The 25,000-nt window shown below is 47.0% G+C and overlaps 1 protein-coding gene across 1 annotated transcript in view; it reads right to left on the bottom strand.

Moving 5' to 3' along the window:
- glg1a (golgi glycoprotein 1a) overlaps positions 1-25,000 on the bottom strand; it is a 42,666-nt gene that overhangs the window by 9,209 nt on the left and 8,457 nt on the right. The window contains exons 3-17 of the mRNA XM_071920723.2: positions 24,280-24,366; positions 23,402-23,617; positions 17,033-17,236; positions 15,410-15,481; positions 8,407-8,593; positions 7,804-8,018; positions 7,590-7,711; positions 6,792-6,893; positions 5,579-5,732; positions 4,278-4,415; positions 3,650-3,736; positions 2,731-2,793; positions 2,303-2,416; positions 1,090-1,178; positions 175-292 (exon numbers count right to left, since the gene is read on the bottom strand). Of these exons, the coding sequence (XP_071776824.1) occupies positions 175-292; positions 1,090-1,178; positions 2,303-2,416; positions 2,731-2,793; positions 3,650-3,736; positions 4,278-4,415; positions 5,579-5,732; positions 6,792-6,893; positions 7,590-7,711; positions 7,804-8,018; positions 8,407-8,593; positions 15,410-15,481; positions 17,033-17,236; positions 23,402-23,617; positions 24,280-24,366 (1,968 nt within the window). The remainder of the gene's footprint in view (positions 1-174; positions 293-1,089; positions 1,179-2,302; positions 2,417-2,730; positions 2,794-3,649; positions 3,737-4,277; positions 4,416-5,578; positions 5,733-6,791; positions 6,894-7,589; positions 7,712-7,803; positions 8,019-8,406; positions 8,594-15,409; positions 15,482-17,032; positions 17,237-23,401; positions 23,618-24,279; positions 24,367-25,000) is intronic.

Here is a 25,000-nt window from a genome sequence, read left to right as displayed (position 1 = left end):
CAGAGGCGGGACGGAGCAGAGGGGCGGGACGGAGCAGAGGGGCGGGACGGAGCAGAGGCGGGACGGAGCAGAGGGGCGGGACAGAGTAGAGGGGCGGGACGGAGCAGAGGGGCGGGACGGAGCAGAGGGGCGGGACGGAGCAGAGGGGCGGGACAGAGCAGAGGCGGGACGCACCATCTCCAGCTCCTCCACACGCAGCTGCTTGCGGCACTTGACAGAGACGCGCTGCTCCTTGGCGTCCTGCAGCGTGTCGTTCCTCACTGTGGTGCTGAGGCAGATCACCACGTCCACCCTGACACACACACACACACACACACACACACACACACACACACACAGAGACACACACAGAGACACACAGGGGTTCAGTCTTGGTGACAGCGGTCATCTGAGTGTCCACATGTGATTTATAATATAACGAATTAGAAAAACATCATGGAAACAGCAAACTTTGATAAAACTTCTTCAGTATCTCAAAGACATTTCTCCACTTCCTAATGTTTGGTGAATAAACAAAGCGGTCGGCTCGGTTCAGTCTTCTGGTAAAATGGTTTTGGACTTTTTGAAATATCTGGAAAATATCCTGAAATATCTGAACAGCGCGACCACAAGAGATCATGCGTGTTGTTTCCAACACGTCAGTCTGTCCACTAGCTGGAACATTACAATACTAAAGTCCATTTTCCATGGTTCATTCATAGTTTATTTTCTGTGACAATTCAAAATGTTCTCAGAATGTTCTTGTCAGTTGGATGGAAACATGGCTGTTGATGCTAACATGCTAATTCAGTTCCAACAGTGACTGCTTCACAGTAAGCAGAGCCTCTTCTAAAACACTGACAGCAGGAAACTCTTCTGGTCTACAGTCTGAGTCTGAGTCCTGCTCTCTTCTTAGGAACAAAAACAACTAAAAATATGATTTTCTTCGTAAAACAGTGGAAGTGGCTGGTGAATTTGGGGATTTGGGGCTACAGATAAATTTCCCCACAGGGAAAATAAAAATAAAATCTTTTATCTCATCTCATGTCATGTCATGTGATCCTGTAGAGGAAAGGCGGGGCAGTCTGGGTCATGTGATGTGAGTCTTACTTCTTCTTGATGTTGGGACAGAGCTTCAGGACGTCTTCCTTGCAGGCCATCTTGAACTTGTAGGAGAAGCGGAAATCTTTGATCTGAATCTGCAAGAAAAATGCCACAAGATTTCTGTCACTGGTGAAAAGCAGTACAGCAATACTGCAGTACTGCAGTACAGCAACACAGCAATATTGCAGTACAGCAATACTGCAGTACAGCAACACAGCAATACTGCAGTACAGCAATACTGCAGTACAGCAATACTGCAGTACAGCAACACAGCAATACTGCAGTACAGCAGTACTGCAGTACAGCAATACTGCAGTACTGCAGTACAGCAACACAGCAATATTGCAGTACAGCAATACTGCAGTACAGCAACACAGCAATACTGCAGTACAGCAATACTGCAGTACTGCAGTACAGCAATACTGCAGTACAGCAATACTGCAGTACTGCAGTACAGCAATACTGCAGTACAGCAATACTGCAGTACAGCAACACTGCAGTACAGCAATACTGCAGTAGTGCAGTACAGCAATACAGCAATACTGCAGTACAGCAATACTGCAGTACTGCAGTACAGCAATACTGCAGTACAGCAACACAGCAATACTACAGTACAGCAATACTCCAGTACAGCAATACTGCAGTACAGCAATACTGCAGTACAGCAACACAGCAATACTGCAGTACAGCAATACTGCAGTACAGCAACACAGCAATACTGCAGTACAGCAATACTGCAGTACAGCAACACAGCAATACTGCAGTACAGCAATACTGTAGTACAGCAACACAGCAATACTGCAGTACAGCAATACTGCAGTACAGCAACACGGCTCATTTTGTCCCGACCGAGAAACAAAAACACTTTTTGTTCCCATCAAGAAACAAACAAAAAAAAATTATAATAATTACAGGATAATTTTTTGCCACCATCAAGTAGTAATAAAAAAAACATGTTTTTTGTTCCTACAGAACACAAAAAAAGATTAAGAAAACTAATTTGTTAGCAGCAAAATAAATGCAAAATGATTTTTCATTATCAACCAAAGAAGCTGATTTGTTTTGATTTGTCCCCACTGTGTGGAACAAAATCCATTTTGGAACTGTTAGCAGCAAAAATAAAAAACGCAAGTCACTATGGAACATCAATGTAAAAACCAGCAGACATGTAGTAGTGTGTGTGTGTGTGTGTGTGTGTGTGTGTGTGTGTGTGTCTCACCAGCTGGAAGTGCGTCACTCCCACTGCACATTTCTCATTCATCTCCTTCTGGTGTTTGTTCTGAACCAGACACTCCATCAGATCTCCTGTATCAATCTGATTATCTGCTACCTCCTGAGAGAGGGGGGGGGGGGGGGGGGGGGGGGAGAGAGAGAGAGAGAGAGAGAGAGAGAGAGAGAGAGAGAGAGAGAGAGAAAAAGAGAGAGGAAAATGTCTACGGTTTCTGTTGAATGAACTCTACTGAAATGCAAATTAAGCACTGAACCTTGAACTGTGCTAGATATTTAGTTTTCTTTAAGATATTAAATTGATACTGGACTCTTGATTTGTTCTGACTTGACATTTAGACTTGAGACTTGTGCCTCAAGACTTGAACCCCCCTCCCGCGCCCCCCCCCCCCCCCCCCCCTCCCCTACAGAGTGACTCACATGGCAGTGGGACTGGATGACCGGCTCACAGGCTCTCATCAGCAGCGCCTCGATCTGGATATCCTGAGACAACAGACAGAAACAACAGACACACCTGACTGACAGCAGAGTCTGGATGAACCTGCTTCAGTCCGGCTGTTTGACTCCTCAGTGTCACAGCGGATCAAATTACAGGACATTTCCCATTATTTCAGCCTGGCTCTGTTGTCCTCGTTTCTGCCGTCGTGCTGATCGATGGATTCTGGTCAGAAGTCTTTCGGTTCCTTCCCTGTAGAGCTACATGCCGCTCAGTTTGCTTAAGCCAAAAGCTATTTCAGCTTCCCTTTGCCCTGAGAGATTTATGAAATTTTGATGAGAATCGATCAGCATGATGGCAAAAACTAGAACAACTAGAAGGGCACCGAGAGCGCAGACCTCCGCCAAGGCTCGTGCTATTATTGCTTGTTCGTGAGTCGGATCCGGATCCGCTCCAAAACTGAATGGGTTCTTCCTTGGCCCATGCTACACCCTTCCACCAAGTTTCATGAAAATCGGGCCAGTCGTTTTTTTAAGGCCCAGGCTGAAAATAACCAGAATTATCCCATTTAAGGGAAGTGTGTCACTCCCACAGAACATCTCTCATTCTCCTTTAATCTTCAGATATTTTCCTGAGATTGTCTAAACTTTCTGTCAGTCTGTGGTTCTATCTGGTAGATCTGACCTATCTGTAAGTTCTAAGTTAAAACAACATGTGGGAATATGGTTGAAGTTCTAAGTCTTTCTACTGTACACCAGCTGTTACTGCACAACTCCTACAGTCTGGTTGGCTGGTCACTGTACAGGATCTGGAGTCTGTTCTGTTCTGAGCATCCAGCTGCTGAACAGTGACAGTGTGCATTATGGGATGTGTGGTGCATTATGGGATGCAGCAGGTGCGTACCTCGGACTCCAGCTCGGTCAGGTTTCCCACCACGTCCCTGCAGTCGGACACCAGATCCTCCAGATGATCCTGAAGACACTCCAGCTCCTGCAGAGCCCCGCCCCCAACACCGGCTGTCAATCACAGCTCAGAGACAAGCTCCACTGCTATTGGCTAGCTGAGTGTCCTCATTAAACAGTCCTGATAACATGCATGTTACTATTACTGCACATCAGCTCCTTTTTGCTCTGGTCTTTTGATTGCTTGCTTTGATCTGCTTTTAATTGTTCCTGTGAGTTGAGATGAAACTCATTAGAGTTGGTTATTGATTATAGTGTTATAACAAATAAAATATATTTTTGTTGAAGCTCTGAAAATATCTTCACCACAAAAAGAGAGAGCAGCAAAAAACTTCATCAGCGCATAAATAGAATAAATCCAACACATGCAACATCTTCATCACAACGCATCTGAGACAGAACGACTTTATGAATGAGATCCTGTCAGAGAGAAACACAGTCAGCATGAAGCTGCTCTGATGAGCTGAGGAGCGCTCAGACTGAGGCTGTGTGTGTGTGTGTGTGTGTGTGGGTGGGTGTGTGTGTGTGTGTGTGTGTGTGTGTGTGTGTGTGGTGTGTGTGTGTCTCACCTGTCCGGCCTCGGTCTTCTCGCTGCACCACTTCCCCAGGTCGGTCATGCAGCGTCTCTGCAGCTCGGGGTCCAGCTTCACGTCCAGCGCCCGCTGGTGGAGGATCCGCTGCACCTCCACCTTACAGTCCCGGGACAGCTGGGGGGGGGGGGGGGGGGGAGGGGGGGACCGTCAAGACCGGCTTCATCAATCACTGCTGATTCAATTAAAAAACCTGAATATCTCCCTTGATTAATCAGCGTAACCACTTTAACGTTTTGCATAATTGTAGATTTTGTCGGAGGAGACAGACAGTTGCTTCTTCACATTGCAGCCAATGGAGAGAAGCGATCTATAACCTGCAGGAGAACGTCGGCCATGTTGGAGGAAAGAGTCTATGAAGCCTGGAGGAGAGCGAGCACATGAATCACTGCTGATCCAATTAAAAAACTACATATCGCACTTGATTAATAAGCGTAACCACTTTAACGTTTTGCATAAGGAGATCTTGGAACAGATTCTTCATCCAGATGTTGAAGGATCACAGCTGCTGTTCAGCTTACTGCAGCAAATCACACCTTTAAAAATCAACTTCTGCATGCACCGATACCAGATCATCAATTATACAATCATGTCACGTCTGTCATCATGACAGGATTTCCAGTTTCCCATTGATTTCCATTACTGTCACCAGGTCAGAGGTCAGAGGTCAGAGGTCAGAGGTCGTACTCACAGTCAAACCCTGGCTTCCTGCTCCAGACGCTCCGTTAGGAAGCTGGAGGACAATCTGAGGTCAGTGAGGCGTTTAACTTCCTGTTCATTTAGTCTTTCATTTTCTTTTCTTTCTCCAAACTGACAACATGCTGCAGTCAGGACCGGGCCATGAACGGCTCTTACTCAATGACTTTGTTGTTTATTTTCATAATATTATATTGATGAAAAACCTCAACATCGCCACGTGAAAAAGTCCCATCAGCACCTGCAGCCCGTCGTCATCAAACAGCGGCTCGACTCTAACTGGTTCATTTAAAATCCAAATCCACGTTTAACTAAACTCTGATTATCTGATGATCTTAGATTAAATAAAACTTTCAGCCTCAGAAGAAGAAGTTTAGGCTTCAGAGGTTCAGTTTACTGACGTCACGTCACATGACGTCTTGGTATGAGATTCAATGATCTGCTGCTGCCACAGTTTGAATCCATATGACGTTACAGTCAAACTAAACTGAAAAGTGAATGTACAGCAGTGTTAGGGTTAGTGTGTGTGTGTGTGTGTGTGTGTGTGTGTGTGTGTGTGTGTGTGTGTGTGTGTGTGGTCTCACCCGGCGGCCCTGCTCCACGGAGCGGTAGGCGTGGCGGTACAGGCAGGAGAAGATGGCGCCGGGCGGCATCATCTCGCTGGTCTCGTTCCAGCCGTGCGTGTGGCAGAGCCGCGAGGCGTCGCCCTGACACTTCTTATACAGGATGGGGTCCAGCCTGCAGGGAGCCACAGCTGGGCTTTAGACACTCTACCTTTAGACTCACAGGTCATGTGACACTGACAGGAAGTGATTACACCAGGCCGGGAGGCTTCTTCAGCACAGAAACATCACAAGTAAACAAAGAAACAGAAAGAAACACAAAGCAAACAACACATTCCTCTGCAGCCAGCCAGTCTGTACTGAGACAGTCTGACCAAATCCATCATGATCATGCCACAATTTCATCACATCATACATATTGTCTGTATAAACATACTGTACACTACCTGTCAATAGTTATGGGACACCTCGCCTTTTCTAAATTTGATTTTCTCTGTTATTTTTCAATGAAGAAGTAAGGGGGGGGAAATGGCTGCAATTCTTTTGTTAACATCAAATATGTATTTCCTGAGACTGTGGATCAGTTTCTTCCCTCAGCTTCATGTTGATCAGAGTCTCTGACTGTCGGCATGAAGGAGGTGAGCAGCAGTTCAGCTGCAGGAGGTTTTTCATTGGTTTAGTGTTTTCATCACTAATATTTACATGTAGGATTTTTTTTTCTCAATCTAAACCTAGTTAGTCTTTAATGGGGTTAACTTATTGCAAACCGACAGAGAAAACATGCTGATTCATTAAGTATTTTCCAAAGCTAGGAGTCCCAGACTGTTGACAGGAGTGTTTACAGTAAATATCTTCAGCCCAGTAGAGTGGGAGGAGCCTCCTCAGGTCACATGGTCAACAGACTGACGGCTGTTATCAAAGCAGAAGCTGCTTCAGTTTCAACTGAAGGAACCAAGACTTTTTAGTTTTGAATTTTTTATACACTGTCAGAAGTTAGTAGCATTTTTGATGGTTACTATCCAAATCAAAGAGAACAAAGTCTGATTTAATTTTAATTTCAGGCAAAAAAAGACGTTCAAGGCAATAAATAATAGAAAGTTTGACAGCGTGTCTAGACTTCAGATGTCTGTCCTGTATGTCCAGACTGAGAAATGAATTTGTCTCGAGTGTTAAACACTTTACAGACTTTACAGAGAAGTGTGACGCAGATGAAGCTGCTAGTTTCAGTTCTTACTTCCAGTCTCTGGCGATGAAGTACTGCAGCTCCAGCAGCCGGTGCTCACAGTCCTCCACCATCTTCTCTGTGTACAGATGCTCCATGAGACACGACAGGATCCTGCAGCACCACCACCACCACAACAACAACAACAACAACAACACTTTATTCAGGTGTCCAGTCCACAAAGCACAATACATCCTACATGTTCATGTAACACACAGACACAAGCTCTGTCCTGTCTGATGGAGTTTCTACTTGTTCTATCTCTTCTTTCATGATCCTTGTTTTTGTGTTTTGTCTTGTTCTCTGTAAAGAACTGGACACAGACTCCGGACTCAAAGAAATTAACTGAAATATTTCACCATGAAACTGTTTATAGGAAATTATTCAGATAAGATGAAACGTTAATGATCCATGTGGGGAAGCTGCAGGTCGCTGCAGCAGCAAATAACAGGATACAGCAAAGAAAAACAGAATATAAATAAGAGAAATAATAAACAGGCTGGTGCCAAACATTCCCAACAACTACAACACTATATTATGTAGAATTATATTAATGAAAAGTATGAAATACATTAATTAAAGCATGTATGCGAGTGTGCAAAATAACCGCAGAACATACTGAGACAAAATGAAAAATATGTACTATATGAAAAAATACCAAAAAAACACCAGATATAGAGCATGAAAATAAATAAAAATAAAGATATATGCGATATTTAACCAATGAGGAAAGCTGAGGTTTGTGTGTGTGTGTGTGTGTGTGTGTGTGTGTGTGTGAGCAGAGATAGGCAGAAAGTGCAGAGCGCTCACATGGGGTCTCCGTTGCGGATGTGTTTGCAGGCGGTCTGGATGACCGACTCGCAGGCTTCGTTCAGCGCTCGGTCGATCCGGTAGTCGGCTCCGGGGTCGGCCTCCTGGATCAGAGTCTGGAGCTGAGGAGGAACACCAAACCGACTTCAACACCAAACTGACTTCAAAACCCGGCCTGGTTCTGAAGGTAATATTAGTAACATTGCTAACTCACAGCCTTCTGGCAGAGCGTGTCGATGGCGCCCAGGTCGCCCCGCCCCACCCTCATCAGGCAGTGCAGCGTCCGGCCCTTCCTGTGCAGACCGGAGCAGTGAGCCTCGATCTCAGACCGGCAGTGAAGAACGATCTCCGGACTCAGAGAGAAATCCTCCATCAGCATCCGCCTGTAGTCCAGCATCTCCCCCTGACACTCCCCCGTCACCACCCGGCCTGCACACACACACACACAGACACACACAGACACACACAGAGACACACAGAGACACACACGCACACACAGAGACACACACACACATGTTCATTGTTTGTCTTCCAGGTTTGATTTTCTGATAAAACAGCTTGTGAAAGCAACACTGTTTAGCAGCCGACTGGGAAGTCTCAGATGTCTGACTTTCCCAGCAGCACATGAACGCAGCATAATAGTTATGGCTAAAAAAACAATAATTGAGACTTTAATAAACCACTGACTGACAGAGGCAGCTCAGTGGGCGGGACAGAGTGATTGACAGACAGATGAACCAGTGGGTAGGACAGAGAGTGATTGACAGACAGATGAATGAGTGGGCGGGGCAGAGAGTGATTGACAGGCGGGCTGTACCTCTGTGCACAGCGGACTCGAGGCAGAGCAGCAGGTAGGACAGGCGCGCCTCGCGGGCGCGCGGCATGTTGGTGTCCACGCTGCAGCGGTACTTCCTCAGGTCCGACTTGCAGGCCTTCGCCAGAGAATAACTCACTTTGTAATCCTGAGCAATCAGCTTCTGCCTGGTGGTGAGCGCCTCCCGACACTGACAACACACACACACACACACACACACACACACAGTCAGCATCACAAACACACACTATTACACTGTTACAGTAATTATAATAACCAGAGGTGAGACCAAGTCAACTCTGCTCAAGTCCCAAGTCAGTCTTGAGGCACAAGTCTCAAGTCAAGTCTCAAGTCTAAATGTAGATTACCAAGTCAAGTCCAAGTCATTAATGTCAAGTCTCAAGTCTAAATGTAGAACAGCAAGTCAAGTCAGAACAAATCACGAGTCCAGTATCAATTTAATATCTTAAAGGAAACTAAATATCTAGGACTTTTCAATGCCATATGGTTTTAATAGGATAAAAACTTGGTAAGAGCATCATGAGTTTGATTTCTATAATCAGTTTCAACTTCAATAAATTCAATCATTCCATACAAATTCAGAAAACAAAATTTAAATTCAGTCGTCTGCTGGAACAAATCTCATCACTTTCAATCTTTCAGTCATTTACACAAACACAAGATCTCAAGTCAATACTTTAGAAACCTAGTACAAAAAAAGTACAAGTCAGAGTCAAGTCCCAAGTCACCAGAACCCAAGTCAAGTCAAGTCTCAAGTCTTCTCTTCATGCATCAAGTCAAGTCTCTGTAGAGGACTAGAACAGTTTCAGAAGGTGTCATAATCCATCTATCTATCTATAAATACTGAGCAGAGATCATCAGGTCACATTTCCCCCTGAAGAGCAGTTCTGTTGTTTGAATGAAGCCACAGCTGTTTGCTGCTGGTGGAACAAACTGCCACCTGGTGGACAACTGAGACTGAGACTGAACATCAAGATATTTGACTTTTCCTTCAGTCCATCTCTCCTGCAGTTTTGTCCTTCAGTCCATTTTAAATCCATTAATCACAGAACAGTTCTATATCATTCTTCCTGACCGCCAGCGGTGCTTAACACTGGATATCGTCCTTCTCGCGCACGCGCAGGTCGAGTTGTTTATACCAACAGAGTCACCCGTGACCCAGGATGACGTAGGGCGCTACCAGCCCCACCGTATAAAAGGCTCCGTCATCCTGAGTTTTGTCCCTTCTGTCTTCTCGTACAAATTCGCGAATACAGGTGAGAAGTAGCACAAAGCTACAGACAAAGACTAGCTGGCGGTTTTTCGTGTGGAAGCCTCGTAACCAAATAGGTTGGAGCTACGGGTTCCGTCCTCCAGAGGCTGCGACCTGCCGACAGCTGTCTGTTCTATTTATTTTTTCGTCAGAGCGGTGTTTTCGCCGGTCTCTGTTACCACGAGCTGACGATCGCTTCAGCGGCCAGCGCTAGCAGTGAGTTAGCCCTGGCACAGGTGGGTATTATAGTCGGTTAAGTTGCTTGATTCATACAGTGAGAACTGTTTTCGGTTCTCATGTAGCAGAGGCTTCCACCGGGCATAGAACGTCCCGCTCGCAGCCATACGATAGCCATCAGCGGGCAGCTATCGGCGGGTGCTTTCGCTTGCCTCGGCAGATGAATACCGGCTCGGTCTTGGCTACGCCGGAAAAAGAGAGAAAGAGAGAGAAGGCCGCTCTGATCCCGGAGGCGGCTAGCACTTATTGGAGCAGCACTTGTGTTTCCGGTCTGTTTTCTGTGTCGTTCGATATGTATCTGTTCGATATCATGCTCGGGGCTCATGCTCGGGGCTCATGCTTGTAGTACCTGCATGGCTCCTCTTCAGGCTGATGATGGCCATGATGAATGCCCCTCATGTCTGGGTGTGGAACACCTGAGGGAGGGGTTGTCAGAGAACCCATGCATGAATTGTAGCTTCATGCCTAGGGCTCTGAAGTTGGCCAGGCTAGCCAGGGTGGAGGTTCTTTTGCTCAATCCAAGTGAGCTACCCCCATCTGGAGCTGCGGCGGTTGTACCAGGGCCAAGACGCCCCTCAGCTGAGACAAAGGGGGGCCCCCCAAAGAAGAAGGCGAAAAGAGTGGACACTCTGGCTGCTAAGGTGGACATTTTGTCGTCTGAATTTTCCCAGATTAAGGCTCTGCTTCTTAATCTCCAGCCGGAGGAAAGGGCCCCAGCGGACAGCCCTCCTGCTAGGTCTTCCCTTGCCCCTGAATGGGATGAGAATGTTCTATCCACCAGAGCCTCCTGCAGTCAGTTCTGTGTGATGGGAACAGAGCAGGAAGAGGCAGAGGCTGCCTCCCACACATCTGAGGCCAATTCCCAGGGGACTGAGCACGGTTCCAGGGAGGGCTCGGAGGCCGGCCCAGCTGCAGTTAAGCCGGTAATACGTATGGCTCTAGCGCGCTTGGGGCTTGATGAGGCCCCAGTGGTGGCTACTTCCTCAAGTGCCTTCTTTAGGGGAGCTCCACAGCCTTCGGCCTTCGGGGTGCCACCCTCAGAGCCTTACATTGAGGAGCTTCGGAGGTGTTGGCCGGACCCTAGATCCCTCTCTCACCATACCAGTGACAGCAGGGCCCTTGCCGCCATGCGGGAAGCAGGCAGCTATGGACTAGACCGCATGCCTGCTGTGGAACCATCGGTTGCTTCCCTAATTGTATCGCCGGATGAGGCCTTGAGACCTGCAGCCCGCTGCCTCAGGCCACAGTGTCGCATCACTGACGATCTGCTCACGAGGAGCTATGACATTGCTGCCCGCATGGGCCGCATGGGGAACTCAATGTCCCACCTCATATTGGCCCTTTCCCAGTCCTTGCAGGCCTCAGGGGCAGACTCCTCTACCCAGAGCATTAGTGACACTTCACTGCAGACATTTGCATTTATGACAAGAGAGCTTGGCAGGCTTATGTCAACATTAACACTGGCCCGCCGACAGGTATGGCTAGCACAGTCTCCGCTGTCGGAGCCATGTAGGAGGGTCCTCCGCTCTCTCCCTGTGGTCCCAGGTGAGATGTTTGGTCCTGCAGCTCAGCAGGCACTGGAGCGCAGCATTCAGGTGAATCACACCAGACGTCAGTTTGCCAGTCTGAGAAGGGAGCCTACATCCTTTTCTAGACAACGGCCCCCCCTAGGACAGGATAGCCGTCACTTCCATCCACCAGCTCGCCCTGGTGGCTCCTATGGGGGCCCACGGTCCTCTGAGCGACCAGACCAGCACCAGCGTTTTCCCCGACCGCTGGCACCTAGGGCCCAGAGGGGCCGCATGTTCAATCAGCGCCCCCCCGGAGCCCCTAAAGGCCAAGGGAATAATGCATGAGACCACGGGGCTGGGCGTCGGTCGCTTCTCCCAGCAGCACCTCAGCTACTGGGAAGAGCACACATCAGACCCTTGGGTGGTGGCTACGCTTTCCCAAGAGTACAATCTCCAATTCCGACGCTGGCCCCCAATTTTCGGCGGGTCAGGATGACTGTGGTCAACGATCCCGCGAAATCTCTGGCGCTCAGTCAAGAAATATCTGCCCTCCTGGAGAAGGATGCCATAGAGCCCGTAGATCATCGAACGCAGCAGGGCGGGTTCTACTCAATGTACTTTCTAATTCCAAAAAAAGACGGCGGTTTGCGGCCGATACTGGATCTAAGGGAGCTAAACCAGTTTCTGAAGGTTTTGCCCTTCCATATGCTGCGCACTGCAGATGTTCTCCAGGCGGTTACGCAGGGAGACTGGTTCACATCCATCGATTTGAAGGACGTGTACTTTCATGTGCCAATGGCGCTGCATCACAGGCAGTTCCTGCGTTTTGCTTTCAAGGGCCAGGCGTATCAGTTCAAGGTGCTCCCATTCGGCCTCTCTTTATCCCCTCAGGTGTTCACGAGGTGCATGCGGGCAGTCGAGGGCCTTCGTATCCTCCCGTACTTGGACGACTGGCTAATCTGTGCCCCGACTCCGGAGCGTGCAGTACAGGACACAGCAACCCTCCTTTCTCATGTGTCCCAGCTGGGCCTTACTGTCAACCTGATCAAGAGCTCCCTCACATCCAGCCAAAACGTGGTGTTCCTTGGATTGTTGCTGGACTCCCAAAGGATGAGGGCCTCCCGTTGCTACGGCGGGTGGAGGACATACTCAGTCTACTCCTTCGTTTTCAGAAGGGCAGGACACTGGCGTACAGCCTCCTCCTCAGGCTGACAGCTGCCTCAGCTGTAGTTCCGCTGGGCCTCCTACATTTGCATCCTCTCCAGGTGTGGTCAAATGGCCTGCATTTGGACCCCAGACGGGACAGGCACAAGAAGGTCCGGGTATGCGGGCCGTGCATCCTTGCCCTTCGGCAATGGAGGAGCAGGGCGCATCTGACCAGGGGCGTCCCCTTGGGGGTGATCCCCTCCCGCCGGGAGGTGGTGGTGACAGACGCCTCCACTTCTGGCTGGGGGGCGGTGTGGCAGCACAGACTGGTAAGGGGGCTGTGGAGCACACGGCAGAGGCAGGAGCACATAAATGTGCTGGAACTCCGTGCCGTGTTTCTGGCGCTAAAACACTTCCTGCAATCTCTAAAGGGCAAGCATGTCCTCATTCGATCCAACAACACTTCAGCAGTCTTCCATATAAACCACCAGGGGGGCACCAGGTCTGTCCAGTCACTGCGGGTGGCACGGCGGCTCCTGTTATGGGCCTTCCCATCTATCTACCAGGCTTACAGAACACTGTGGCAGATTTCCTCTCTCACCACAAACCTCCTGCAGGGGAATGGAGGCTCCACCCAGAGGTGGTGGACATGCTCTGGGGCAAATACGGCAGGGCGGAGGTCGACCTCTATGCGTCGGAGGCCTCGACACATTGCCCCCTCTGGTTCTCCTTGGCAGAGACTACAAGCCCACTAGGACAGGACGCGTTGGGCCATCCCTGGCCGAACCGCCTCCTTTATGCTTTTCCACCAGTTCCCCTGATATTGGAGACGCTACACAGAGTCCAAGAGGGCAACTACAGACTGTTGTTGGTGGCCCCGTATTGGCCCGGGAGACTCTGGTTTCCCATGCCAAACAGGCTCCTCGACGGGGAGCTGTGGCCCCTGCCGAGGAGGCAGGACTTGCTGTCTCAGCTGGGGGGACGCATTTGGCATCCGAACCCGGAGCATCTAAAGACGTTTGGCCTCTGAGGGGGCGGACCCGCTTCTGAATGACTGCGACCAGGCGGTGGTTCAGACGATCTTGGACTCCAGGGCACCTTCCACCAGGCTGCTTTATGCAAATAGGTGGAAGTTATTTAGCGAGTGGTGTAGGGCTCAAGAGGTGGTCCCTGAGCGTTGCTCCGTACCCATGGTGTTAAGGTTCTTGCAGTCCCTGTTGGAGGGCAATCGGTCGGTCTCGACCCTGAAGGTGTACGTAGCTGCAATCTCAGCTCGGCATGTAGGGATGGGGAACCAGACTGTTGGAGCCCACAGCCTTGTTGGTCGTTTTTTAAAGGGGGCTCTGCAACAGAAGCCCCCACAGTTGATGAGAATTCCCTCATGGGATTTGCCGTTGGTACTTGAAGCCCCGATTGGCCCTTTTTGGCCAAAGCCTTTTTGTCAAAGACGCTGTCTACTTCCTATGCCAATCGGGGCATTGAGCTAGTGGCATATGATCCTGGGCTCATGCAAGGTGAAGCAAGTGAGAGAGCAGTGCTGCTCTGCCCAGTAAGGGTCCTTAAGCAGTATCTGGAGGTGACAGCTAGCTTTCGCCAGTCTGATGGGCTGTTCGTCTGCTACGGTGGGCACAGGAAGGGTCACGCCTTGTCTAAACAGAGGCTTTCCAGCTGGATTGTGGAAGCCATCGCTCAGGCATACAGATCAAAGAGCCTGCCTGTACCCTTTAATGTTAGGGGCCATTCCACCAGGAGCGTCTCCACATCCTGGGCAGCACTAAGGGGTGTGCCTCTAGGTGACATATGCGCGGCGGCCACCTGGGCTTCACCGTGCACCTTTGCCAGATTCTACAGGGTCAATGTCGCTGCTCCCCAAGCGACTGCGACTGCTGTTCTACCTCAGCCCGCGGCCTGCTCTCAGTGAGGTGGGTGAGGGATTCCTCGTGACTTTGTTGGTAATAGTCATCCAGTGTTAAGCACCGCCTCTGGCGGTCAGGAAGAATGATATAGAACGATATACGGTTCTATGAATTCTGGATGACCGCCAGAGTTCCTTGTCACTCAATCCTGACGAGAAGATTCTGTAGGGACAAAACTCAGGATGACGGAGCCATTTATACGGTGGGGCTGGTAGCGCCCTACGTCATCCTGGGTCACGGGTGACTCTGTTGGTATAAACAACTCGAGAGAAGGACGATATCCAGTGTTAAGCACCTTCTCTGGCGGTCATCCGGTCATTCATAGAACCGTAGTTACATGCGTAACTCTCGATTGTGTCTCTCCATCAGCAACAGAAACTGGATCAACGTAAACTGACAAACTGTGGATCCATTCACAGTGAGAAGAGGAATCTGACTTAACTTTGTTTCTGCACTTTATTTTGTCATTTCTAATGTTTCCAGTGAAAAGAATCTAGTTTGAACTCTGACCTCTCTCCTTTTAGAATCACATGGAAAAGATCACAGCTAACAACGTTCTCTGTTCTAAAGAGGAACTCAGGAACTTTTACTCTGAGGACATTTTAAATCAGACACTTTTACTTTACTGAAGAACATTTTTACACCAGAACTTTGACTTCTACTGAAGTAAAATATCAGCAAACTAACAGTACTTCTACTTGGGTAGGACATTCTAGTACTCTTTCCACTGCTGCTTATTGCAAATATAATAATTTGTGTATGAGAACAAAATATTTTTCCAGTCTTTCTGTGTATTTCCCAAACTTTTCAAGACCTGGAAACGCTCAGATCAGTTTTCCAGACTTCTCCAGACACATTTAGAAAAAAAAAGCAAAACCGTTGGATTATTCCTGTTTACTGAAGACAGAGTGAAGTGGACTCACCCTCTCTGACATCGCCTCCTCAAACTTGTGGTTGAAGAGACATTTGTAAACTCGTCCTTCTCCAGCCGCCGTCTGAGAACCACAGGAGACGCAGTAGCAGGAGACGCAGCAGGAGACATAGCAGGAGACGCAGCAGGAGACGCAGCAGCAGGAGACGCAGCAGGAGATGCAGCAGCAGAAGACGCAGCAGGAGACGCAGCAGGAGACGCAGCAGGAGGAGACACAGCAGCAGGAGACACAGCAGCAGGAGACGCAGCAGGAGACGCAGCAGCAGGAGACGGAGCAGCAGAAGACGCAGCAGGAGACGCAGCAGCAGGAGACGGAGCAGGAGACGCAGCAGGAGGAGACACAGCAGCAGGAGACACAGCAGCAGGAGACGCAGCAGCAGAAGACGCAGCAGGAGACGCAGCAGGAGGAGACGCAGCAGGAGACGCAGCAGGAGACGCAGCAGGAGACGCAGCAGGAGACGCAGCAGCAGGAGACGCAGCAGCAGGAGACGCAGCAGGAGACACAGCAGCAGGACAGACAGAGACAGACAGAGACACGGATCAGGTTTTACAGCTGGATCAAACTTCACTCTCTGAATCAGACAATGATCTGGGAAAATCATCTGATGATTCTTGTTAACCTGCTGCAAAGATGCTGATTGATCTAATGAGGGAATTATAATTACTGGATTGTTTAATTAAAGGTTAAAATGTTTAAATGTAATGTGATATAGTTATAGTCTCAGACTCCACTGGTGCAACTCTGACGAAACCTGGAGGGACAATGCATGTTGGCACTGAGCCGTTTACAGAATGATGCTGACCGGCCTGATGGGGGCGCTGTGATGAAAGGTCTGACTTTAACACTCCTGCTGCAGCACCGCTCTGATTCTGATGGAACTAGGAGGGACGAAGCAGCTTCTTACTGATTGGTTAAAGATATGTCTGCATCATTCATGGGAGACGATGTGTTTACTGAGACTTTAGTAATAATAATCTGCTCCTCCTCATCTTTTCTGCTGCCTGCTCCACAGAAAGCTCAGCCTGGTCACTGCTGTGTTTATCAGATTAGAATAATGTGACAGTAAATCTACTGACAGCAAACCAGTCAGTGTCTCACTGAGGTTCACTGTGACAGGGGACAGGGCCACTAAAACACACCTAAACTAATACTAGGTGCTGACAGACTAACAGTCGAACATTTAAAGACAGAGTGGGCACACTAGAAATGTAACGTTTGTTCATATGTGGTGGGAATACCAATAAACACCATGGGAGCCATTTCTAGTGTGTGGACTCTATTACTGTAACAGATATCTGCAGGTGTCAGAAAGACGACTTTAAGACTTTTTAGCTGACTGGAACTGAATTTAAAAACCTAAATAAAGAGACAGAGCGGTCTGCAGCAGCCTGCTTCTGACTGAACAGCTGATGAAAGATGTGAAACTGTAAACAGACATCAGGACATTATATTTATATTGTATTTAGCTTTATATTTAGATCACTGATTTTGAGACTTTCCCAGACTTTTTAAGGACCCATCTATACCCAGTGCAAGGCATTCTGGGTACGAACATCAGCTACATGTCTAAAACATAAATGCTAGGCGTCAGTGAAGAGGCGGAGCGCGGCTCACGTTTTCGCAGAAGCGTTCCCGGTCGTCGCGGCAGGAGAAGTAGAGGTAGCGGTCCAGGTGGAAGTCGTCGGAGGAAAGCTCAGCGACTCGCATGATGGACTTCTTACACTCGTCCTTGATGGCGTGCGCTCCCAGCTGCTCCTCGGCCTCCCGCACCAAACCCTTTTCCAGACAGGCGATCACCTCGCCCTGCGAGTGGACGTCCTGCAGAGAGACAGAACATTATCATGATAAGCACAAGCTTTTCTTTCGATATCGATGTACATCACAATATGGCTCACAGACAAAAAATCACATCAATCAAATGAATGTTCATCCCATTGAACTGAATGGTGATGTTCGGTGTGATGTCATGTCATGTATTCCTTAAAATGTTTCATTCATCATTTTGTCTGTTTTTAAATAAAATGAGCTTCTTCTCATCAGTTCAGACAGCAGAACTCTGTCATGATTTCCCAAAATCACCAGATGATCACCATGTGATTCACTGAAAGACCAGAAACCAGAATACTGAATTAGTCAGTCTGTATATAGACTCTATACACATCAGTCTGTATATAGACTCTATACATATAGACTCTATGCACATCAGTCTGCATATAGACTCTATACACATCAGTCTGCATATACTCTATACACATCAGTCTGTATACAGACCCTATACACATCAGTCTGTATACAGACCCTATACACATCAGTCTGTATATAGACTCTATACACATCAGTCTGCATATAGACCCTATACACATCAGTCTGTATACAGACCCTATACACATCAGTCTGTATACAGACCCTATACACATCAGTCTGTATATAGACTCTATACACATCAGTCTGCATATAGACCCTATACACATCAGTCTGCATATAGACTCTATACACATCAGTCTGTATATAGACCCTATACACATCAGTCTGTATACAGACCCTATACACATCAGTCTGTATACAGACAGACTGTACTGGTTCAGATATAAAGGAGCCAAAGAAACTGAGCAGAGTGACTCTTCTCTGCTTCCTCAGGTAGGAGTGACGGCTTCTCTCCAAAATGGTGGACGTTCGTTTTGGAAAAGAAAATGTTAGTTAAAAACACAGATGATCCGATCCTCTAAAGTAAGTCAGTAACAGTAACTAAGTAACTAAGTAACAGTGAGTTCCCTCCATGCATCAGTCTGTCAGAGTGTCTTGTCTCAGGCGACAGAGTTCACTCTATATTTAGCTCAGACTGTTCGGTCTAATCTCTCACTCTGAGCAGAACTGCAATAAGCCTCCGTGACAAATTCCTGATAATGAAACCGACTCGTCTCCCGCCGACGAATAAATAATTAGCCGGGAGTTCTAATTGTGCGGACGTGACATCCCATAATAAGGCCGTGTCTAACGGGCTTAAGGCTGATCCATTCTCTCCGCTGGCTGACGATCTGCTGTCAAACTGCTGCTTCCTCATTCCAGTCCAGTCAAACTTTGAATTGAGTTTCCTGGTTTCAGACAGTGAAGCGGCGGTGGAGGCTGATGAGGCGACTCAGAGCATGATGGGTAATCTGGTAAACTGGCTGCAGCTGGCAGGTTTGACTTCATTAATGCTGAAGGCAGCCGGTGAATTTTAGAATCAGCTGCTGTGTCCGAACTCACTGAGCCGCCTCACTGTGGTCAGATTATCACAAAAGGAGGCCCAGACACATCTGGATCCATAACGATAAAGATAACTATAACTAACAAGATTTAAATCGTAAGTAAACAGAGCGTCTGTGTTCACACTACAACTATAAAAACATCCAAAACCACAACTATAACTATATTGTTGGTTCCATCTCAGAGCGATTTTTTGGATGTAGAGACAACGATAAAACATTTTCAACCAATCAAAACAAAGTTGTACAAAGGAAGTGGTGGAGAATTCAGCAGCTCTGCAGTGATGCTGCTGAGGACCTGATGACAGACCAGAGTCCAGAGGAACTGGAGCCGGTCTGACAAAGACCATCGGCTCTAAACATGTCGAAGAGAAACGTGACAAACCGGTCTGGATGAAGAGCTGCTGGGATCAGCGGTGAGGCGTTCACTGACCCGGATAGACTCGCTAACTAGAGGATTTGCTAGTTATCTTGCTAACTAACAAAACAGCATCATGTCTTGGCCGACCTGATCTGCTGAGGCCAAATGTGTTATTAGTGTGCTTGCCGTAGGCAGAGCACACTCTTATTATCTCACATACTTATTAGTGTGCTTGCTGCAAGCAAAGCACACTCTTATTGTTACTGTCGGCCATTTTTATTATTATTTTTCCGCCAAAAAGTTTGGCACGCTACTCCTCCTACAGTTTTTACAGTACATACACATGTGAGACATCAAAATGTGCGGCCCATTGAGGAATTGTGTGCTATTACTTTTCTAAGAGATGCATCATAAGGTTTTTGAGATATTAAGGATTAAATGCCATTTTGGACGCAATACACACACATTGTAAAATGAGAACCATGTGGACTCAATTATAGGATCACAGAGCCAGAAATTTAAGTTTCGTTTTCCACAAGATCACAGAGCCAGATATTTAAGTTTCGTTTTGTCCGCCATCTTGTTTCTCCGCACGGTAGCTGAAGCTAACTGAAGCTAAGGTAGAATCAGATCAGTATGGATGTATTTGGACTTTTATTCTGTATATTAAAAGTCTACTGCGGAGTTTTTTACCGGCTGGCTTGATGCATTTAGGACAGAGGGGCCGTTTACCGGCTGGCTTGATGCATTTGGGACAGATGGAATCGCGCTGCGGAGATCGGCAGGTACGTTAGCACGCAGTAGCTGAAGCTAACTAGCAAGCAACAGTAGCATGAGCTTACTAGGCTGTACAAATGAAATGGTCGAGCTCATTCATGTCAGTGCTTCGACACAGCCAGCAGATGGCGACAGAGACCATGAGTTCCCCACATGGGCTGGCTTGATGCATTTGGGACATTGTAAAAGGATGAGAACCTGAGAACCGTGTGGACTCAATCACAGGATCACAGAGCCAGAAATTGAAGTTTGGTTTTGTCCTTGTTTCTCCGCGGAGATCGGGAGGCTCCCACCCAGTAGCTGAAGCTAAGGTAGAATCAGATCAGTATGGATGTATTTGGACTTTTATTCTGTATATTAAAAGTCTAGTGCAGAGTTTTTAATGGCTGGCTTGATGCATTTGGGACAGACGGACCGCGCTGCAAGATCGGGAGGTATGTTAGCACACAGTAGCTGAAGCTAACTGAAGCTAAGGTAGAATCAGATCAGTATGGATGTATTTGGCCTATTATTCTGTATATTAAAAGTCTAGTGCAGAGTTTTTAATGGCTGGCTTGATGCATTTGGGACAGACGGACCGCGCTGCGAGATCGGGAGGTATGTTAGCACACAGTAGCTGAAGCTAACTGAAGCTAAGGTAGAATCAGATCAGTATGGATGTATTTGGCCTATTATTCTGTAGATTAAAAGTCTAGTGCAGAGTTTTTAATGGCTGGCTTGATGCATTTGGGACAGACGGACGGATCGGGAGGTACGTCTGGTTTCTCTCACACAGTAGCTGAAGCTAACTGAAGCTACGGTACACACACAGAGTATGGTGGTTTCTGCGCGTCGGCCGACGCTTAACGGAGCTTCTCACGAGCTCAGTTTTTAAACTAGAGCGGAGCTTTTTTTGTTAGCGGAAACTAGACATCCAGACGAATACGTAGGTACCAGCCATGCTATGTAACATAGCTCCAAAGTCAGCGAAGTTTTTGACAAAGGTAAATGGGCATGACTATTTTCAAAGTCCCTTGACCTCTCACATTAAGATATCTGAATGGCTCATTAGAACCGCAAGAGTCTTAGCTTTACAGCCATATCTGACATATGTCAGCTACATAGGGTATATGAGCTCCAGGGTACTAAAGACACAGTGTTCTGCATGCAGTGAAAAGATGTTATTCTCGCCTTTTTTTCTTTCCCTATTTCTGCACACTGTGGTACCGAAACAGTCATGGAATTGTAGAAATTGGGTATGGCTGCAAAGCTGAGACTCTTGTGAATCCAAAGAGCCCAATTGCATTCATGTGTGATTAAATATGGCCTCATAGTAACCATTTCAATGTGATGACAGCATTTTTTAAAACTTGACCTTACTGTATAAAATTACATGAAATGAAATGGTCGAGCTCATTCATGTCAGTGCTTCGACACAGCCAGCAGATGGCGACAGAGATCATGAGTTCCCCACATGGGCTTTCTGTCAGCCTCGGTGCCGAGTTTGTGATGCATTTAGGATCCTTGGAAAGCTGGGAATCTGTAGTTTCGTTCGATACCAAACATGTTGCTGTGCAGTGATGAGAAAGGTTTCCCAGTGCCTTTGAACGCAACTGGCTCTGTTTACTGAGTCTAGTCTGTCAAAATGCTAACAATTGCAATGCTGCACCGCTTAGCAAAGCTAGTGAACGCCAAGTCTAAGGGCAGGGGCATTGCAAGGGCGGCAAGCACACTTAAATTTTCTTTAGAAAATTTAGCCTTTTCTAGTTATCCTATTATCTTTTATCTATGATCCTCTCTTTAATGGCTGACTGGAAGGAAAGGAGTATTAAAACCCGTTGCAGCTGTTTCTCTCTCTGATCCGCAGCAGTGTGTTCAGAGTCTCCTGGTAAAGACATGACCAGCTGCACTTGGTGACTTCCACTCGCTCTCATATAAACAAAGCACAATAATGTCATGAAAGCGCCGTAACAGAACATTATTATCTGCCAGCTCCTCTCTCTTGAACCCAAATCCTTCGGCTGTGTCGTTATTTACTTTCGAGAGCGAGTAGAATAAAATCACGTCGGTAAAGTCATCATGCTCCATTTTTTCTCTGAATATTCGCCAACGATGTCGTTGCAGTGTGAACGCTTCAGCAACACACTGTTGTTGTAGTTTTCTGTACAGCTGTCGCTCCAGGTGTGAGCGGTCTGGATGAAATGAGAATCCAGATTTTCTTGCTTAGACCTGGGATCATAATTCTCATTCTTAGGGAAAACAATTTTTTAATAGAATTTTTTATTGCACCACTTTGCCTGAAACAGACAGAAACACAACAGAAAATAAGATAGTGAAAGCGACAGGAAGCTGCTTCAACTCTTTCCCGCGCTCTGAAGATGCGACCAATCAGAGCAGAGGGAAGGTAGAGTAGGGTAGTTATATTTACTTTATTACTATTTACTTCATGAATTATTTCAATTAACAACAACGATTATTTGCCAAATAAAATAAAAACGAGACAAAAACAAAGCTGTGACAGTTTAGCCTGTAAACTGATGCTGACTCAGCAGGTCTCATCAGAGAGTCTGAAGCCTTCACATGTTTGAATGTGGTTTCCCCTCACAACCAGACCGACATGGATCCATCTGTCAGTGAGACCAGATTACACTATCACAACATTTTGTCAGTTTGTTTGGTAATCTTTGGTCTTTAGTTTAATCTGTTGTTCTGCAGCACATGACATGTTATATGACGTGTTGACATGTTGTCACGCGTGTCAGCAGCTTCCTCTGTGGCCGTTTAGACAAACTGACACGTTTCAAAACCTGAAGGGAGCGAGACTGAGATGTTTCCAGGGAGAGAGAGACGGACGGAGCAGATCTGAGTGCTGCTGCGTCGCTTCCAGCCAACACTAACTAATATTTAACGCCTTATTGAAACTACATTACTTTACCTGGGAGAGGAGCGCTAACCGTAATTACCAACGGCATCTGTCATTTTAATCCAGTTCAAGTCTGCCATGTCCGTGGTTTTAGTCAGGAAAGTAAAACCTCCAGAGTAATTACCTGCTGTTTCTGCTAAATCTCAGAAGCCGCCTGATTAAACTCACATCTCAGTGAAGTAGAGATGGATGATTGGATGTTTTTTGGTGGAGAAGCAGAAGTGTAGATCGTGACATTTTACATCCAGCAGTTACTGGAGGGAAACCACAGTCCTTTAACCTGAATGAACAGTCCTCTGGAGTTAGAGGTGACATTAAAGTAAACCAGTCAACCAGTAAACCAGTAAATCTGATCCAGTTCCAGTAGAGCTGCAGCTGTGTCAGAGAGCCTCCATCAGCTAAACCTGCTCTTCCTTCCTGGTTTGTTCATATTGTTTTTCAGGCTGAAAACCATCTGATGTGACGAATGGAGGAAAAAACATTCTGTTGTATTCCTGGAAAGTGACTCATTGGTGAAATTCCCTGATATTCCCTGACATCCCAAGAGAATTTATCAAATCTCCTGACTTCCCCTGTCTGGAATAACTTTCTGAAATTCCATGATATTCCAGACATTCCAGGACCGGTTAATTCAGATTATTAGTGTGCAGGTATGTTTTCTGCTTCCAGTATAAATGAGTTGCAGTTTCCCGGCTCACCTTCTCTCCGGTGCTGATGCTGCCGCAGTGCAGAGTGTTGATGTCTTCTCTGCATTTGTCCATGAAGCCGCAGATGAGCCGGTAGTCGCTGAAGATGATGGTGGTCATCTTGGTGATGTACTGGTTGCACTGGTACTCGCTGATGTTGCCGCGGTGATCCACCAGGCAGGACACCAGGTAGCCCTTCCCCCGCTCCTCCGCCGCACACTCTTTGATCTGAGAGAGAGACGAGAGGAGTTTAAAAACACCAAACCTGAACAGACCCAGACCAGATCTGCTTCTCTCCACACAGCTGATGATGTGGAGAAACACCTGGAGGCTCGACTGGGACCTGGGGCTTCTGAGGAGTCAAACTGGACTATAAATTGACTGAAATTCTAATATTAATGGTAAAATTCACATAACATCGACACATGAAAGCAGGACAAAGTGAACAGACAATGTGTTTCTCAGTAGATTCAGATTCTATCTGGAGTTGATTCACAGCAAGCGGTTTTTCCATTATTCAGTTTCTTTAAAGATTTAAGATGTTCAGATAAATCTTGTCTTCTACTGAGGATGAATCCAAACATCTAAATATGAAGCAAAAAGCAGAGAGAGGAGCTGCTGCTGGGGTCTGTGGGCACAAAACTCTGATAAAAGACTTGAAGGAAAGACCAAGGCAACTCTGTGAAGTATGAAGTGTTTGATACTTCAGAGGAGTTGCCTTGGTCTTTTCTTCATGTTTTTTATCTTCAGAACATTGTCTGGAGGAGCAGGAATCTGTTCTTCAGGCCGAGTGTTTTCTGACATGCTGCTGAGAAGCAAGTGTGCTAACAACAAACTAACAGACTGGAGGAAGAAGAAGAGGAAGAGGAAGAGGAAGAAGAAGCACTGACCTCTGATATGGTGCTCTTACAGACTTCCACAGCTACAGACTCAAACTTGGGGTCGGTGGTCAGGTTCAGCTTGTAGTTCCACAGCAGCTGGAGAGAGCAGACACACAAAACATCTGGATCAGACACATCTTTAACAACAACACTTTAGCATACACTATGTTGAGTGATAGTAGCTCCATGCTAACACTTTAGCATACACTATGTTGAGTGATAGTAGCTCCATGCTAACACTTTAGCATACACTATGTTGAGTGATAGTAGCTCCATGCTAACACTTTAGCATACACTATGTTGAGTGATAGTAGCTCCATGCTAACACTTTAGCATACACCATGTTGAGTGATAGTAGCTCCATGCTAACACTTTAGCATACACTATGTTGAGTGATAGTAGCTCCATGCTAACACTTTAGCATACACTATGTTGAGTGATAGTAGCTCCATGCTAACACTTTAGCATACACTATGTTGAGTGATAGTAGCTCCATGCTAACACTTTAGCATACACCATGTTGAGTGATAGTAGCTCCATGCTAACACTTTAGCATACACTATGTTGAGTGATAGTAGCTCCATGCTAACACTTTAGCATACACTATGTTGAGTGATAGTAGCTCCATGCTAACACTTTAGCATACACTATAGCCCAGCTGCTGTGCGTCTTTCAGCAGAGAGAGAGATTTAAAAGTGCTTACATTTAGCTTTAGAGCTGCTACAAGTTC

Source organism: Centroberyx gerrardi, chromosome 4, assembly GCF_048128805.1.
Source record: "Centroberyx gerrardi isolate f3 chromosome 4, fCenGer3.hap1.cur.20231027, whole genome shotgun sequence".
NCBI classification, from domain to species: Eukaryota; Metazoa; Chordata; class Actinopteri; order Beryciformes; family Berycidae; genus Centroberyx; species Centroberyx gerrardi.
Note: the sequence above shows the minus strand (reverse complement) of the source record. Positions and strands in the feature narration are given on the sequence as shown.